The following is an 18,318-nucleotide window of genomic DNA, read 5'->3' as shown; positions in this document are numbered from 1 at the left end:
AACTGCAATCACACGAGTCACATGATCAACAACCGGATGTTACCACTGGTGCAAACCATGAAGAAGTAGACAGGAAGTAGTTGGAGGATCATGGCGGCGTGGTTTTTAATGACTTATTGCATTACCACACTTATTTTATTTGCGCTTATTGAATGGAGACACTGCAAAATAACATTTTTGGATGCAATTGTAATGGAAACGCAGCAGAAAACCTCTGGATTCTTTTAAGCGTAGAAGATCCTTAAAGTATCACTGTTCTAGACTCCACTGTTGCCTCATCACTCCAGTTCCACCATTTATTTACTACATCAAACTCAGACACATGCAAGCATGTAAGCGCGAACAGAATACCGAAACAGTGTGACGTGAAAAAAAGCCGCTCAAATGATGGCAATCAATCATCACAAACGTAGAGCCGTGCTGCTGAGAGATGTGAAATTGGACCTCTGTGCGCAGGGAAATCACCACAGGGGTCCGAATCGTACATCTAAAGATTGTCTAGATGAAGAGGGAGCGAGACGAGACGAGAACGCTTCAGAGGACAATTCTGCACTGCAGTATGGAAACTCTCGGATGCACGGCATTGTCACAACGAAACATCATCTGGACCGTGTGAAAACGTCTGACGTTGCCGTGGCGACGGGCTCCTTTGTGTGTGTGTGTGTGAAAGGAGATCATTCTGCTGTGTTATAGGGCTGCCGCATCATCAGGTCCCAGTATTGGCATAATTTAGTCACTGTGATTCACGACTCCTGGGCCTGAATCGGCACATTGTGTATTCAAACGTCTCGACTTGTTAATGAAACACGGCACAGGAACCGTGCAGGAATACGTTCTCTGACCCTATTATTAATCATTATTGTTATTGAAAGTCAAAGGTAACGTAGTGTGGAGTTATTCCTGCAGTGAAGCTATACTACATGTGATGAACTCTTCAAACATTCATCAAAATATCCTGAAACCACTCAGCAGGATCATAGTTACTTCTTCTGTTTGACTAAAAGGAAATCAGATTTTTTAAAAATACCAGCTAGATTTAAAGAGGTACAGTGATGAGGTCACAGGTCGTGGCACATTTAGCATTCAAGAACCACATTTAAATAAAACATAAGAAGTCACTTGAATAAATTGTAGTCAGTTGAGCCACACATTTCCACTGAAAAGCAGCAGATGAAACAGATGCTGCCAAAACGAGGAGCAGAGGAGGAAGTGAAGAACAAGCTTCAGGAATTTATTTTCTTCGTTTCAGGCTGTGATAAATCAACCATCTCATTGCCTTTAATGCTGCTTTTGGTCCTGAATGCTGAAAATCTTTAATGTAATTATGACACTTGTACAAGTAGGGATAGAAGTGCAGAAAAACATGTTTTCACAGAACAGAAATGAAAAGTTGAATCATGTAATATGGCCCATACTTTCCAGAACTTAGACAATTCTGTACAGTATTTTTAATGCTGCTTCCTTTAATATACTGACTACCTTTTAGAGCCTTAGAGGAAATAACTGGCTAATTTCCTGGTCAATATCTGTTAATCTACCCGTTACTTTCATGAGACTTAATGGTTACTTTCCTGGAACTTTACTTTTCAGAACCTTTGTGGAGATAACTAGCTACTTTTGTGGAATTTCAAGGAGCTTACCAATTACTTTTCCAGAACTGTAGCAGAACGTAATGGTTACTTTCCTGGAACTTTACTTACTACTTTTCAGAACATTTGTTGAAATTACTGGCTTTTATTCTGGAACTCTCTTGAGGCCTAATGGTTATTTTCCATAACTTTAATGTGCTTTCTGTAACTTTCTTAGAACTGTAACAGAACTTACAGGTTACTTCCTCAGAACTTTTGTAAAATTGGCTGGTTACATTTCTAACTCTCCCCAGACTTAATGGTGACTTACTGGAACTTTAAAACTGCAGTAGGTAACTTTAATAAGAATGTATTTTTACAAATTTGTTGAAACTGTAATTAAGTCCTGACACGCTACTATAAAACAGATGTGGGGAAAAAATCCTCCTCCCAGTCGTCCTAATGCCATTTACAGGACTACACTACTCTGAGTAAGAAACAACCAATCAGACCCAGGAGAAAAGTCTCAGAAGTGTCAATCATGCTCATGTACCCGCTGCTCGCTGCATGTACCACTGTTCAAAATTATTATTGCTGGTATGCTGCAGCTGTGCTATTGGTGGAAAAACAACCGAATGTTACAGGAAAACTTCCAATTTTTTGAGTTCTGCAGTGAGAGAGGAACCTGTGCGGTGTGATTGTCCAATTTTCAGACAGTTCACAGTTTTCTCAGAACTACCTACTGCAGTTTTATTGTATCATGTGTTGACTGGGAAGTTTCCCCAAATTCACAAGGTGTTTTGCAGAATTTACTTTTCAGTACTTGCCAGGAGAAAAGTACAGTAAGATGTCAAGTTCAAGAAACCAACGTCTCAGTTTAAACATGACAGATTCTGGATTGCAACAATTCACCAATTAGTTTGGATTTGTTAATCAAGGTTCTTCTAATGTCGACTGCAATAAGAGACTTTGAGTATTTAAAGCAAAACTATCCTTAGTTGGATTTGAAAGCAAATAAACCTTCAGCATCTTGAATGAGAACAGTGTAGCTGCTTTTAACCATAACCATAAGCAGCAATAACTCCCAGTAGTCATATTTTGTGTCTATATTAGTCTCTTTCTCATCAATGTTGGGCAATTTTTGACCAGTGTAGGCATTTCTGGAAGAAAATATAACAAGAAGTTGGTCAATAGCAGCAAAAATCCCCCTTTTCACAAAGTTTCAAAAACATTTAGGTGAAGAATTGAACCTCAACACCAAACACAAGTGACATGTCTACATCTTGACGCATTTCTGTGGGACCTGGTTTTACAAACCACTGAGCTGTGACCCACTGAGCTGTGTGTCCAAGTAATAGACCATGCTCCAGGGTTAAAATGCCATACTAACCTTTCGACTGTTCGCAGAGGGACACATTAGGGCTCTATTTAAAGCATGATGTGAGGTGGAAAGGGAATGCAGCAGAGGCAGGAACAAATTGGCTGCATGAGAAAAGCGAAATAGTGAGGCTACACCAGACCTGTCAGGAAATGGCACTATTTATTTCCAGCCAAAAGTGCAAAATACACAGAGAGCTGAAATATTGCATCCACTCCTCCAAACATGGACGTAAAGTTAATTCCTGAACTGTTACAAAGGTAGAGCTGTCTTGGATGCGTGCATTAATTAGAAAAACTAATGTATCTATCATCATAGCTTTGTGGATGATTGGCACAGTGCAATTCAGGCATCAAACATGTAAGAAAAGGAGGGAAAAAAAGCTTTGTTCTGCAATAACAGGGGATATGTCGCATTTAAAAAATGTCAAAATACTGCCGCCGCTGCTGCTGCGAAGCACAATATGCAGAGTGCTGCATTTAAGTGTACATTTAAGGTGAGAGGGAAAGGACACTGTGGCCTACTTCTTTTCCCTCTTAGCAGTTCTGCCTTGAGGAAAGTGCAGGACACATCATGTTCTGGCCCAGATACACCTGACTTCTGTTTGTTCTTGCAGGTATTTAGGACAGAAGAGTATCTTTAGTTCCTGAGTCATGTCCACATTCACATGATGCATCAACTCCAATCAAGTTTTTTCTTTGTTTTCCACAGCTTTCTGTAGAAAAAGACTAGAAATTGGTTGGATTTTACTTTTCGCTCGTCACTCTGTTGTTCAGAGAATAACCGTTTGTGGGGACGTGATTGTTTTGAGTAGGACAGTTACAGTCGCAGTAAACCCGACCCAGGGTTGGAGGTACCGCTAGCTTTGACATTTCTTTAACAACTAGTTTTTTTTACTAGTTCTGACTAGAAATTGAATTTGACATATCTCTTTCAACACCTGTAAGCCGCAGAGGGAGGATGTGTTTATAGACTTTTGCTTTATGACTAGAAGCAGACTTGTTTGCATACACACTCCAGCCCCCTCAGGGGAAAACTATCCATACAGGGGCAGCTGGGAGGGGGGAGTTTCTGTCAGATTTAATAGGGATGCCTTTCACTGAACATTCAGTCTGGAATATTACAAGAATGACAATAAGAATCTAAATGTAGCAGGTTGGTCAGTATGCTGATGCATCCCTTAACACTGCCTTCAAACCACAGTAAAAAACTCAACAGGATCTTGGAGAAATCATCGAGTTTTGTTCTCGGATTGTTTCAAGCATGCAAATATCTTCGCTCAAGTCAGGCTGCAACAAAACAGAGCTCACCAAGTAGCTGGATTACATAATCCACAACATATAAATCGATAAAGGTGCATTCACACCATCCCTGTTTAGTCCACTTTAATCTAACTCTAGTTTGTTTGCCTAGAAAGTTCGGTTCATTTGGGGAGCCATGAATGAACAACCATAATCTGATGCGGACCAACATAGTGACCTCTGGTTTGCCTACTAACCTACGTCTTGGTTCAGTTGAAGCAAACTCTGGTGCAGTTTGAACGCAGATTAAATGACAAGTGGACTGGAAACCACTCTAAAAGCAGAAAGTAGACTACAGCACAAAGCATTCTGGGTAAATATAACCAAAACAAATACATAAGTCTAGTTCTAGCAGGAGAAATAGCTCATTTTTATTTGTTGTGTTTTTTTTAACCAAAGACAAAACAGAAATCTTACAACCACAAAAATCTAACACTACTCTATTTTTTTACATTTTGTGAAGAAGGAAGTTGCGCTCATTGTTTTCTTCAGAGGTTTCCGTGTTGTTTCCTTCAGTTTTTCCAGATGCAGTGCCTCCACAGGCGAGGAGGGGAACATGTTTTTCAAAAGGTTTGGTTAGTTTGACAAAGTGCAGAGTGAAAACAAACCAAACCAACTGAAAATGTAACAAAGGTTGCACCTTTGTTCCCCAATCGAACTGAGTCTATCAGACTATCAGGTGTGAAAACACCAGAATGCCTTCATGCCCAGCAGCAGTTTCCAAACAATTCATCTTTAGTCCCAAAAATACCAATGAAAGACTCCTATGACCCTGAATATTGACTGAAAACACTACAAATCCAATTAATTGAACCAACAAGAGCAGACATAAGGAAGACAGTAGATGTTAGCTGTAATGCCAAGACAGTTTCCAGTGTGTGCATTGATGTGTATTAATGTATGTTGGGTGTTTGAACTAATAAAACAGGCAGCTATAGGCATTTTATCAATATGTGTGTCTTAATAAAACCACTTGGCTTGAAAGATTCGAGTCCAGAAGGTTCCCTCTTTGTGCCTCTGAATGACAGTGATGATAATAATGTTCAATGCTGCATCTTATTATTGACATTAATTAGATCTAATTAGCCTTTGGTTTAAAAAAACCCAACTGTGAGTAAGAAAGACATCTGATTTCTGACCAGCAGCTTGTAAACTTGGGTTTAGGCGCTCTGATCTTCTCCCTCGCCCTGATTTCTCTGATTAGCCATGTTAGTGTTGCGTGCATGTGAAAAATAGCGAGTGACAAACCCTCTGGCTGCTCAAGAGATCTCAGAGCATCGCATAAGGTCCTCCGGCGATGAGGGGGGTGGCATTCGTACATCAAAGTGGCTGACCGTCCTGTCATGTCCACTTGCAGTCACACAGAGAACAGTTGCCGGCCTATTGCATCTCGGTTATGCACGGTCGGGAAACTTTAGCATGAGAGCAGCTCTAAATCTGTTACTTATACTCTCAGCTCTGACTGCAGCATATTAAGATGAATACAAATCATGGCACAGCAGAGGGAAGTGCTGAGTCAAACCGTGTCAAAGCAGCTAACTAGGTTGTGAATCAGGCACAAAAACTCATGCATCAGATCGTGCTTCAAAACGCTCCGTGAAAAACAACAACTCTCCCTCCTTCAGCTACTTGTCTGAGCTGATCCAGGCTGATAAGACAGGAGTAATGAAATTTTCTAGTTCTGTTTGTTGGATTTATTTGGTTTTCCACAGATTGCAATATCAAATGTCAAATCAAGAATGACGGATGCTTCAGAAAGAGTCTGAGAGGCTGAACTTTAGTATCTGTGTCTTCACTTTAAACAGCTCGAGTTCAGTCAGACTTCATGGAGAACATCAGTGCACATTCACTTTGTCTCGCTAGATCTGGACTTACAGCAATTCACCTATTAGTCTAGACCAGGGGGGTCAACCTCATTTTTGTTTTGGGCCAAATCAAGATCACGAATGCTCTTAAAGGGCCGGTTGTGACAGAACGTATTGATAAAACCTGTTCAGAAAATGTTAAAATATCAATAAATTCTTAAAATGAAATATTATTGAACATCTTTTCAGTCCCTTCAGGATTTCACAATTCTTTTGTGATTTTGGCAATAAAAACCAAAGTGTTTGTGGTACTAATTTGGAAATATTTGCTCTTATTTATGTTGGCAAATGCGATTTTTTATTACTCTCTGCATTGATTATGGACTAAAATCTGGCATCAAGTAAAGCTGAAACAGCTATTTAGTACAAGTAAGAAAGTTTTTGAGAAAAAGTTGCAATAAACTCCCAATTATTAGTTCAAAAAAAGTGGGGATTTGTTGAGTTTCCATGAATTTCCATGATAATTTGTAAGAAACTAGGGGGACTGATTGATATAATTTGGCAGTAAACAGATAAAAACCAAATTGATTTGATTGATTAAGTAATATTTAAGCGCACTTAGTGTTTAGTCTAGAATTCAGACTGGCACATAAAAAGCAATGGTGGGCCAAATTTGGCCCACGGGCCTCGAGTTTGACATATGTGGTCTAGACCAATCTAACACATCATTCTGCATTCATCTGAATCGTTCCATGAAGCACAAGATGTATATTAGAGGCTGAAAGGTGAACATGAAAGATGAATTAAGCTGCGAAGAAATGAGCTCCAGAAATTGCTGGATTAGCTCCAGAAAAGATAAATATTTCATCTGTCCTTTGAACACAGTTTGTGTATTTGTGCACTGTATCTGTAGTGGGAAGAAATTAAAAACTCAAGAGCCAGAGCAGCAATAACAGAAGAAGTTTAGTTAACGGGGATTAATCCTTTTACTAAAAAAAGATTTTGTGCAGAAACGGGAAGAGTGCTGTTCTCTACTAACACGCTGGAATAATTCTGCTATTAAAACAACGCAGAGACAGTGAGGTTATCTGCCAAGAGCTTTTAATTGGTTTCTATGGGAAATGATGTCTTAGTGGGGTGTTAAAGTGGGGGAATCCAGGGTTTTGTCTACCACCAGCACACAGAGGCCTCCCCACTCCTCCTCTTCCTCATAGAGGCAGCGTTATGAACTGGATTAAAAACTACAGAGAGTTTCCCATCAGTCAGCCTGTCGCGCGGCTTTGGCTGTCTTTGTAATCTGCGATCCTCCTCGTTTGCTGCGGGGATGCCTGAGCCTGAGCGCAGTGAAGATGTACTTACAGTCTCATTCAGATTCCCCCACAGGAGCCGGGCTGAGGAAAACTGCCGTCACGAACTCCCTCGAAATAAGAAGCTGAGGAAGTCGAGCTGGAAGAGGCGATATTGTTGCTCCATCAACTGAATGTCAAACTAACTACTGCTGCAAGGTTTTGTTTTCCCAGTCACAAAGAAAAGCACGTTCTTTGATTTAGTTTTATTTTCTATCTACAGGTCAGAAAAGAGTCAATGCAGCGTCCAACACAGCAAAAGAGGAAATGCATTCCCCTCTCTGCACCAAAGTTTTTATAGCTTTGCTGCTTTAATTTTCAATTCTATTTTAGTTTTAATCATTTTTTAAAAAATGTTTAGTTTTAGTTTTGTTCCTACTAGTTTCAGTTACAGTTTTAGTATTTGTTTTTGTAATGCGACTTACATACCAGGGGTAAGACAGAAGGTAAGTTATAAAAGTAGATTTTTATGCAACTATTGTAAAAACGGTCACAATTTTTAAGAGAATTTGTTAATTTGGTGTAAATAAATGATAATACACACCAGGCAAAAGCATCACCTGCAAAGCAGATCTTGTTCAAACTTTTCAAGTTTTAACCAAGTTTTGTTTTTTAAATGTTAAGTTTCAGTTTAGTTTTTATTAGTTTCAGTTATTGTTTTAGTCTTTTTTGTAATAACAGTTACATACCAGAGTCAAGGCAGAAAACAAGTTATAGAAATAGTTTTTGTGCAACAAAAGCTCAGAAAACTGTCACAATTTTTAAGTAAATTTGTTAATTTAGTGCAAATAAATGACCATACCTCTCAGGCAAATGATCACAATAACACCTGAAAAGCAGGTCTTGTGCAGGTTTTTCAAATGTTGACCAATTTTTTGCTAGTTTATATTTTTAAATGTTTTGTTTCAGTTTAGTTTTTATTAATTTCAGTTACCGATTTAGTCAGATTCATGCCAGGGGCAAGACATGAAACAAATAATAGAAATCCACAAAAAAATTGTCACACTTTTCAAGGATATTTGTTAACTTAGCGTAAATGAACGACTATATATACCAGATAAGTGTAAAATATATATATGGCAGAGCAACTTTCAAAAATTTTGCAAACACAATAACTTCACCTGCAAAGCAGGGCTTGTGTGAGCTTTTCAAGTGAACTTTAAGGTTTCTGTAATTTTTACACTGTAATAATTTGTTTTATCTTATTCCACTGCAAGACGCTGCTTTTATCTAAAACACAGTCATATTAATTGGACTGTGATGCTTTCTCTTGATTTTTGCTGACATGACAAGAAAAAAACAAAAACCGGGAACTGGACCGCATACTGATGGGACACAAGCGAAAACTACATACGTTTTCTCTATAAATTCAGTTAATTTTAGTTATCTTTGTGAGCAGTCATTAAAGTTTCAGGTAGATTTCCATTTTGGAAAGTCTTACTTTTATTTGTAGTTTTGTTATCTCGTTCGTTTTCATCGACGATAATAACCTTGCTCTAAATGGACGCACATCTCAACAAGCGAGAGCGACCGTTCCCCCAACTATCACCTGTATCACGCTGAGCTCATCGCTTTGAAGACTCCTTCGCTGCTACAGCTGTCACCGCCTGAAGCAAACTGGGTTACATAACCCTGTAGAGGTGGACAAAGCTGGCACGTGTGGCTACGGGCGAAGCTTTTATGAGACAACATCGGAAGTGGTGTAGGAACTTTGGTCGGGACTGAAGAAGAGCAAACAAAGGAGAGAAAAGAGAACCTCACCGGAGATTAAAAAAACAAAAACTTGTTTATAAAACATTGTTCCAGGAGAACACAGCCATTGTAGTGACAAGTTAAAATGGGTGCTGTCAGCAGGAACAGCAGGTGCAGTCAGGCAGTAGGGGAAAAAAACAACAACACAGTATGAGACTCACAGCCAGTCCGTCAATCCGAATGGACTGACGGACCGGCTATGAGTCCGTCAGCTGTCCTGAAACCAACAGGACAGCTGCTACAGCAGAAAACCAAGCTTCAGTTCTCTGAGTTTACGTTTTTCCTTAGAATCTATTACTCTGTTATTGAAGGTTTAGTGTTTGAAATGTATATCTCTCTGTTGATTGACAGCAGGTAGATTTTCTTTGCCTCCATAAACAGGATTGCATTGACAGCGGTTATTGCAGAATTGCAGATTTACTCGAAGTGGGGAAGTATTTTGGTGCCATTTTTAAATACCTGCAGGTTTCAATATGTATGTCCAAGTAATTTTGGTGTAGCTTCTAGTGTAAATATCTTAGTATGCTTGAAATTAAACAAAACTAGCTTAAAAGTGGTGTTCAAGCAAGAGATTGGAGCATGTTTTAAGTTAAAATTAATGAAAAGGTTCTGGACAATAAATTGTCCCAGAAGTTATTGCGAGAAACGGTAATATTTTTGTTGTGAGACCATTATAACGGTAATGGCATAATTATGAAAAAACACATTCTCAATGATCAATAAACTTTAAATCAAGTGAACATTTAAAGTTGTAACTAGAAAACATTTTAAATATTCAAAATAAATAAACAAAACAGCAGAAATTTCTTTAAACAAAATTGTCCTTTAAAAAAAATGGGTAATTGAGACCAAGGGACCAGACTCAAGAATTTTAACATTCAGCTTTTGGTAGAAAGAAAGAAAGAGAAAAATTATTAATCATGCAAATGTAGCTACATTTACCTACTGCGTTTAATTGATTTATTGCTGATTGTGACCAGGAGGTGACCAGAACGTCACTATCAGCAATTGTGACCTGATTGTGGTCACAATTGCTGATAGTGGATCAGCAATTGTGGTTGGATCAGGAGGTTGGATCAGTTAAATGTAATTGCCCTGAGTCATTCTCGGTTGGTATCGCCCAGATACTAAAACATGGGATCAAAATGTTGCCAGGACAGTTTTCCTCCATCCTGTGTCACAGCAGCTCTGTAGCTGGCGGCAGGCAGGAAGCTGCGTTGAATCAAGAAACAGTGACAAAGATGAAAGAAAGGGAGTGCCTGAGCAGTAAGCAGACATCCATATCTGCATCTATCTTTATCCTCAACCTAATCTGCTTTCAGAGGCTCAGACTTTCAATCGCTGATGGAAGAAACAGCAAGGCACACATTCAGACATCCAGGCACTCGCACCATCAAACGCCTACACACGAAATGAGAAGTTTACTGTCCACAGAAGTGCAAATTTGCCTTTGGCTCGACACAAATGATCAAATGGTTACAGAGAGATAATAGAAAACACAGACCACACAAACGCCGGCGTCAAGCATACACTTAGAATTTCCTCGGATCAGAAATAACAAGTTTGAGCTCATTTTCAATTAAAGTCGACATTTGTCGATTCTTCACACTCTGCTGAGAACTGCTGTTTATTCACATCATGTGTGCTTATTTCAAATAAGGCAGGAGGAGAGTATTTCGTTGGTCATGAGTCTGGAGGATAATAGTAAAACTCAGCTGCCGGTCAGTCATATCACATAACCCCAGACATTTATCACTTCCTCCACAGGTGGGATTCTGGTCACTAACAGGCAGGTCAGAGGTCAAAGTTAGGATGTGAAAGATAACAACAGAATTCTGAAACATATTATTACTTATAGCTTTTTTACTTGAGTTAAAAGTTCATTTTGTTAATCTGACACGAGCATTTTGTTCTTGTCAGATGAACAAACTGCACCAGAATCAGTTAGACAATAGCATAAGGACGGACGGACGGACGGATGGATGGATGGATGGCAGAAAATTTGTAGATGGATGGTTGGATGAACAGAAATAGTTTTTCTGATCATGTGATCAAACTCTAATTTCCCAATCAGAGCTCCAATCTTCCAACTGGAATCTCTCCAATCATTGGAACCCAACAACGTGGACCCAATCCAGCCCACAGCACCGTGGGTCCAAGTGAGCCTGGGATGGACGGCAGCCAAGACACAGCCAGAACCTGGAGCTGGGTCGGTGCCGCCGCCTTTCCTCTACTAATCACCTCCATCAGCCAGGAGGAGGCAGGTGCCTGGCAGCTGACCCGGACATCAACCTGACCAAATATCACTGGGCCAAGAAGCCAGGCAGCCAGCCGGGTGGGGAAGCTGTTTCTAGGAGACGTGACATCCAGCGTGGGTAAGTCGGCCCGGTTCGCTCCAGCTCTTATCAGCTCCAAGCAGCTCTTTGAACAGCAAGCGGGGTGAAAACGAAGCGAGGCGGTAAACCGTGCTCAAGGTGATCACTCTCACACACATTAGACTCAAAGAGTGGCTGAGCAGGGGACTGTTTTCATTGTTGCACACGCTGTAGACCCCATTCCAGCAGCATAATTACATCAAACGCACTTTTGCACCATGGAGCTGATCCAAGCTCAATCTGTATGCATAATGATAGTGATTAAAGCAACAGCAGTGATTAAGATAATAATGGAGCTTGTGATTCATGAGTGGCACCAGCCTGAGTAATGTTTGAAAATAAACCTAACCTCCTTGTTTCCTCGAGATTTCTGAGCTTTACATCATGTTATAATGTCATTCACTCGTCAAAAACATACCTGGTGTGCTGCTTTAATTCTTTCAGGCATGCTTGGGAAACCATTTAATCTCCGTGGGAACCATTCAGGTGTGCAATACGCCTGGTTGGACTTAGCCCCGCCTTCGAGGCACAGCCCTTCCTCAGAGCTGCAGTAATTAGCAAACACCTGGTGCTCAAGGTGATCACCTTGATTATATGAGCTAATTCTCAGTGAACCGCTGGTAAAAAAAAAAAAACGTTGTTAAAATGTTAATAGTGGTGCCATGTTGTGATTACTTCCTGAACGCGGGAGTTTCAGAAAGAGTAGGAGTTTTTAAAAAGACAGAAGCCCAATTTAAAGATATTAAATTACAAAGTGAATTTTCTTTTAAAGGGGTAGGTGTTATGTGTTATCTAGTGCAATTTTATATCACAATCAAGTAACTATGTTAACTCTAGTTGTTGTAAAAATGCTGTATATATTTAATACGACTTGAAAGAAATTTGACTTCATAATTTAATGCCTTGAAATTGGGCCTCTGTTTCTTTAAAAGCTCCCTCTGTTTCTGAAACTCCACCTTCAGGAAGTTATCATAACATGGCTCCACTACAAACCCTTCAGCAACATTTTTACCTGCGATGCAATGAGAAGTAACTCCTATGATGAGCTCAGCAGATGTGCAGTTCCACCAGGTGTTTGCTAATTGCTGCTGGCTAGTCTGAAGGAACTGAGTGGGGAAGTCGCAGGGTAGGAGTGCTCTGTGAGGTGGAAGCTCTGAAGCTTCAAAACTGCAGCTTGAAGGCGGACCTAGGTCCTACCCGACGTTTTGGACAGGTGAATGGTTGCCATGGAGACGAAATGATTTCTCAAACATGCATGAAAGAATCAAGGCAACAGTCCAGGTATGTTTTTGATTATGGAATAACATAGTAACATGATGTAAAGCTCAAAAAAGTTGATTTTACATAATCTTGCCCCTTTAAGTCATATTTGATATATGCTGCATTTTTATAGGAATTGAAGTTACGTGATTTTGGTGTAAAATGGCGCTATGTGATGGGAAAATACATAATGTTGCCCCTCTAATCATCCAGAATCAACGACACCATAAAGATCTCAGATTCAGCTTTGATCAGCTGCTGCATGGAGGAGAGCACTTAAAGCTGGAGGGCCACTCCTTCCTGCCTCTCCTCTCTGCTCTCTCTACGTCTACTTGCCTTGACAGCAGCCTGCCTGACCCGTGGAGCTGGACAATTTCCCTTCAAGGCCGCTGACAGAACTGCTGTAGACCTAATTGGGTTATCCTTGCACGAGGGTGCACAGAGACACAAACATATGACCGGATCCCTGCTGCTATACGACCTCATTTATCCGAGTTTTTGCCTCTGCAGCCATGGCTTTTCTTTTTTTTGTTCATCTCAGAGATACAGCAAAGTTGAGCTTATTGGGTGCACAGCTGAGCCTGTCGCAACAAGAAATGAATCAATTAATCACACGGTAAATTAAAATGAGCTTGATAATTCACATTTTGATGATTCATATTTTTGTTTATAGAGACTTTATAATCCACTTTGTTTTTTGTTTTGGTTGGTTGTTATTATTTTAGATTGTTAAAATATCTTCCAGTTTCAGTTTGGGGTGCATTTTGATGCCCTTAATTATGCATCACTTGAAGATGGTTTCAAACAACAATATTAACATTTATCACAATAATTAGTGGGGCAATTTATCATCCAGCAAAATTTGTATCAATACAGGCCTATTTGATACCCAGTACGAAGTAGTTTGTGCTCTGTTTTTCTCTGCTTCTTTACAAAAGTCGTGCCTGGCGCTTTTGCCTGTTTTCCCTGTCTAAGCTGAATGATTATTGTTATATTTTAACATATATTATTGTTAAATTACAATATTGTCGTCTATTGTAATGATTTCTGGGACAATATAACTCTGTTACCTTCTGCTAGGTCTGGATGATTATTAACCAATCAAAGTTTTTTTTTTGTTATTTTTGTTTTTGAAGAATTGATTTTTGGAAAATCTGGATTTTTTTTCACCAATGCTTTCCTTGTGTTTCCAAAGTTAAGAGTGTTGTCAGCCCACCCAGAGCCGCCATCTTGTTTTCCAAAGTCTTGGACTTTGAATTCCAGTAAACACCAAGTAGGGATGATTGAAATAAAAGCAAGTTTTGGAAAATATTTACTGTCATTCATCATTTTTTACAAGAAATTTTTGGATTTTATTTTTTAAGCCATATCGCCCAGGCCTACCTTTTATTGTTGTGAAAATGTAGTATATATAAAACATACAGTAGCTTAAAACAAATTTGACTTAGCACCATCGCCATATCTGACGCCTTGAATTTGGCCTTTGTCTCTTTAAGAAGCTCCTCCTCTTTCCAACACCTTGCACAACAATGCCATTTACAATCATTTTTAAGAGCGTTGTAGATCATATGATGAGCTCAGCAGACATGCAGCAGTTCCACCAGGTGTTTGCCAACTGCTGCTGCCACTAGTCTGGAGGAGCTGAGTGGGAGACGGATGATGCTCTGTGCGGCAGAAACTCCAAGGTGGAGCTTTGTGAGACGAAACATTATGGTTGCCACCAGAGATTAAAGGATTTCTCAAACATTCATAGAAGAATCAAAACAACACTCCAGAGAATAGCATTATAACATGATTTGAAGCTAAAAACAAAAGCCAGTTTTACGTTATACCCCATTGGACCATTTTAAAGATGCCCTTTACTGGCCAACAAATAAATTAGAGGCTTCTTTAATTACCAATCTGATTTGTGCAAATATTGGTTTTATTTTAAGATTAAATGCAACAAAATGTTGACTATAAAATGAAGAAATTGTCCAACATGTTGCTTGACAGAGGTAGTAGTTTGGAGTCTAGGTAGCCAAGCATTAATCTTTAAAATAAATTTAAAATAAGTTTTATTAACTTTTCATTATTTTTTTAAAGCAAGAGATGTATTGATTTGGCTTTTATTGAACTGAAACCAATTTCCAGTTATCTCTTGAGGATTTTTTATAACACAAACAAACTTAAAAATCAGGTAAAAGCCAACATTTTTGACTCCAAAAAAGTAAAGATAATTAACATTTCTGTAAATGCACCAGAATTAGCCAAGTTATTTTTCATCAGTCATCTCTGGACAATGAGAGATTTGTCTTGTTAAAACAAACAGAGGTTATATAAAAGAAGGTTAAAAATACACACAAATACTATAAATCCAATCAGGATAAACAGTAAATACAAAACAAAGAAAGCAACAACATAATTATCGAGTGAATTTTGGATTTATACTTGAACTTCTTAGAGTTAAATAGTGACATAAGCTTGGATGCATAAGACAGGTTCATGTAATTTCATCCTTTTCCAATGGCTTCTGTCTCCCTCCATCTCTTAGCACTTTTATTCTTTCCAAATCAGAATTGTTCACTATTTGAATCTGCAGGTCAGACCACAGAGAAAAACAGAAATCGGTGCCGGAAACAAAACGCCTGATTGGTGCATCTTTAAGTTAGGTCAGGGATTCTGGTGCTGCTCATTTAAAAATGCCAATCCAACCTCTGCTGATTAAGATCTCAGATTATTTTTATGCTATTTGTTGTGATGTATGTAACAGGTTAATCTTGTGACTGAGATTAATCATGTACAAATAAATGATTATTAATAATAATAATAATTATCTTTGTTGGTTAAAAGAAGCACTTAGATCTTGGTACATGTTTACCATTTCATGCACATACACTCAAACCGCTGTTTTACTTAATTTTGTCCAACATCAGGAGTCTTATTCTGGCCTAATTGATTTGCTTAGTGTCTTCTCTGATTGGAAAAGCTGCATGAGAACGACGCTTTAAGAAACTTTCTATTCTCACAAAGTGATCAAACTAGAAAAGTAATGTTGCTTCCCGTCTAAAATGGGTTATATAACTGGTAGGAATATAAAAGGAAGCAGGACTTTCCGCCTCCAACAATTTTACCAAGACACAGAAAAAAGTCCAACAGCAAATGTGCTCAGTTTTTAACACTTACTCACAGCGCAGTTTGGGCTTTAAATGCATTTTTCAGTTAATTATGTAAATGACTCCTTCAACTTAATCAATGTTTTGACTTTCCCCAGCGCTTACCATCTTCCTTCTCGTCGAACACTGGTCTCTTTGAAGAACTGTTGGCTCCCATCCTCTTCTTCCACTTGCCCCAGTGAAACATTGATGCTCAGATTGCATTCCTCGCCTCTTGGAGAGAAACTACAGCTCAGCGTTGGACACCCTCCTCCTTAAAAAACAGGCAGCCGCGCATTTCACCAGACTCCGTTTGGTTTGGGGGATGTTTTCTTTTTATCTGTCCGTGTTCCCCTGTTTTTTCAGCCGATAATCTGAAGCAGCGCGAGTAAATGAGGATGAGGATGGTGAAAGTAATTTCGGATGAGATGACGGGAAGTGAAGCGAGCGGGTTTTGTGGATGTGTTGGGATCTGACAGTGTTCTGTAAGTTGGAGCTGGATGTTCAAACAGTGACTCGATGTTTGTAGCGCTCAGCTGTCTTCCGCAGACAGACCAATACGCTTCCAGCTCATCGTTGCTGCCGCGAGTGGAAGCTGCGTTAAGCTGCAAATAAAGACCGGAAGCAGAGACAATTTGCTTAAGAAAATAAAAGTCGCTGCGACAGGGACGCTTTTAGACATTTTTACTTATTGTGTATATTTACAAGGAAATAAACAAAGTGCCTTTTGTTACGGTTTATTACTGTATAATTTTTTATTTCTAATTTAGTATGATTATTTCTAGGAGAGGTATTGTAGTAGCAATATCATTCAAATATTACTATTATTTTATTAATTTTAAACTGTTGCGCTCATCACTGAAATTTCATTACAATGATTATTATGATTGATATTATTATTGCTACTACTACTATAATTTTGTATAATTGTATTACATTCAAATTTCAATAAAATTTGCTATAATTATAATTTTTGTTAACTATTTTTATTTTATTAATATCCATTTATTGTTAGTGGAGGGCAACTTCAAAACTACAGTTTGATTGCATTGCACTTACCATTGTTGATATCATTATTAATATAATATTGGCTTTATTTAAAATGTTTTTTTCCCTTCTTTTGGAACAAATATAACTTGTTTTTAAGCTTATTTATTTGATGGTGTTTAACTTATTTTAAACGTAAACACACATTATTTTCATTAGTTTATTTATTTTTAGCATAGCTTTAGTCTATTGTTTATTTATTAAAACGGTTTAAATTTTTCATTATTTACAATTTCAATATATTGCACTTGTCATTATTATTATTATTATTATTATTATTATTATTATTATTATTATTATTATTATTAACTTTGTGATCAATCAAGTCCTTTATTTAAAGATAACCGGAAGTTACATGTTACTATTCTGGTTAACTTGACCATCATTTGCCACTGCTGGTTTAGTTACCGGGTGTGCACCATTCACACGCCAGAGTGCTACTCTAGGCAGATTCAGCTCCAACAAAAGGGGACGCCCACTTAATAAAGACATTCATTGTCGTTATTATTATTACCAAAATCTAATTCAGATAAGTGGTTTGGCATAATTTCAAATGCCACATTTGATACATTTAATGAATCACAGTATGTAATGTTGGTTAGTTTTGATTTATAGATTTTGTACATTTTTGTCCCATTGATCATTAGTTCAGATACAATAGTGAATATATATTACTTTGCATAAAACGAATAATTTTAATTAGTTTATGATCAAATTTGGTGTTTCTTATATTTAGAAAATCCAGTTTGTTTGTTTGTTTGTTTGTTTGTTTTTTTCAAATGCAAACCTGCCACTCACAATATGGTGGACTAGTTAATATTTCATTTCTATTAACGGAGTCAAATCATGGTTTGTTCTTTTGTTCCCACTGTCCCTGATCTCAGCCTCTCAAGTTAAGCTCCTTCCATGCCGGACTGTTGCTATTTACGGCAGTTTATTCCACCGGCTGACTGTGAAGGAATGCACCCATGAGAAGTCGGTGTGCCTGCCACACGTAGCACATAAAACAACCCCATGTGTAGCCTCTGTATCCCTAGGAAAAAAGACAGAGTGCAGAAGTGGGCTTTACCGCGATGTAAGGTGTTAACTGCTGCTGGCCTTCATCAGAGCAGAGAATTAATATTTGACAATCCGATTAGAATATGGATGGGTGGAGCCGGAGTACTGAAAAAAAGACCAGAAGGTTATTAATTTACACTTTGGGTTTATTTGTTGATGTTGTTGCTCTCCAAATAATGTCACATTCCATTTTAGAGGACATTTGAACTGGATAAGTTATATTTTTTTATATTTATTCAAACTATAATGTGGTAACCTGGGGGATTTAAATGGGGTTTTCATTTAGAAATGTC

The 18,318-nt window shown here is 38.4% G+C and overlaps 1 protein-coding gene across 1 annotated transcript in view; it reads right to left on the bottom strand.

The window, feature by feature from the left end:
• stk32c (serine/threonine kinase 32C) overlaps positions 1 to 16,603 on the bottom strand; it is a 102,454-nt gene extending 85,851 nt beyond the window's left edge. Inside the window, exon 1 of the mRNA XM_032552539.1 lies at positions 16,046 to 16,603. Within this exon, the coding sequence (XP_032408430.1) occupies positions 16,046 to 16,127 (82 nt within the window). The 5' untranslated portion in view covers positions 16,128 to 16,603. The remainder of the gene's footprint in view (positions 1 to 16,045) is intronic.
• Positions 16,604 to 18,318: the final 1,715 nt, after the last annotated feature.

The sequence above is a fragment of the Xiphophorus hellerii genome, chromosome 22, assembly GCF_003331165.1.
Source record: "Xiphophorus hellerii strain 12219 chromosome 22, Xiphophorus_hellerii-4.1, whole genome shotgun sequence".
Classification (NCBI taxonomy): Eukaryota; Metazoa; Chordata; class Actinopteri; order Cyprinodontiformes; family Poeciliidae; genus Xiphophorus; species Xiphophorus hellerii.
This window is presented reverse-complemented; position numbering and strand designations above follow the sequence as displayed.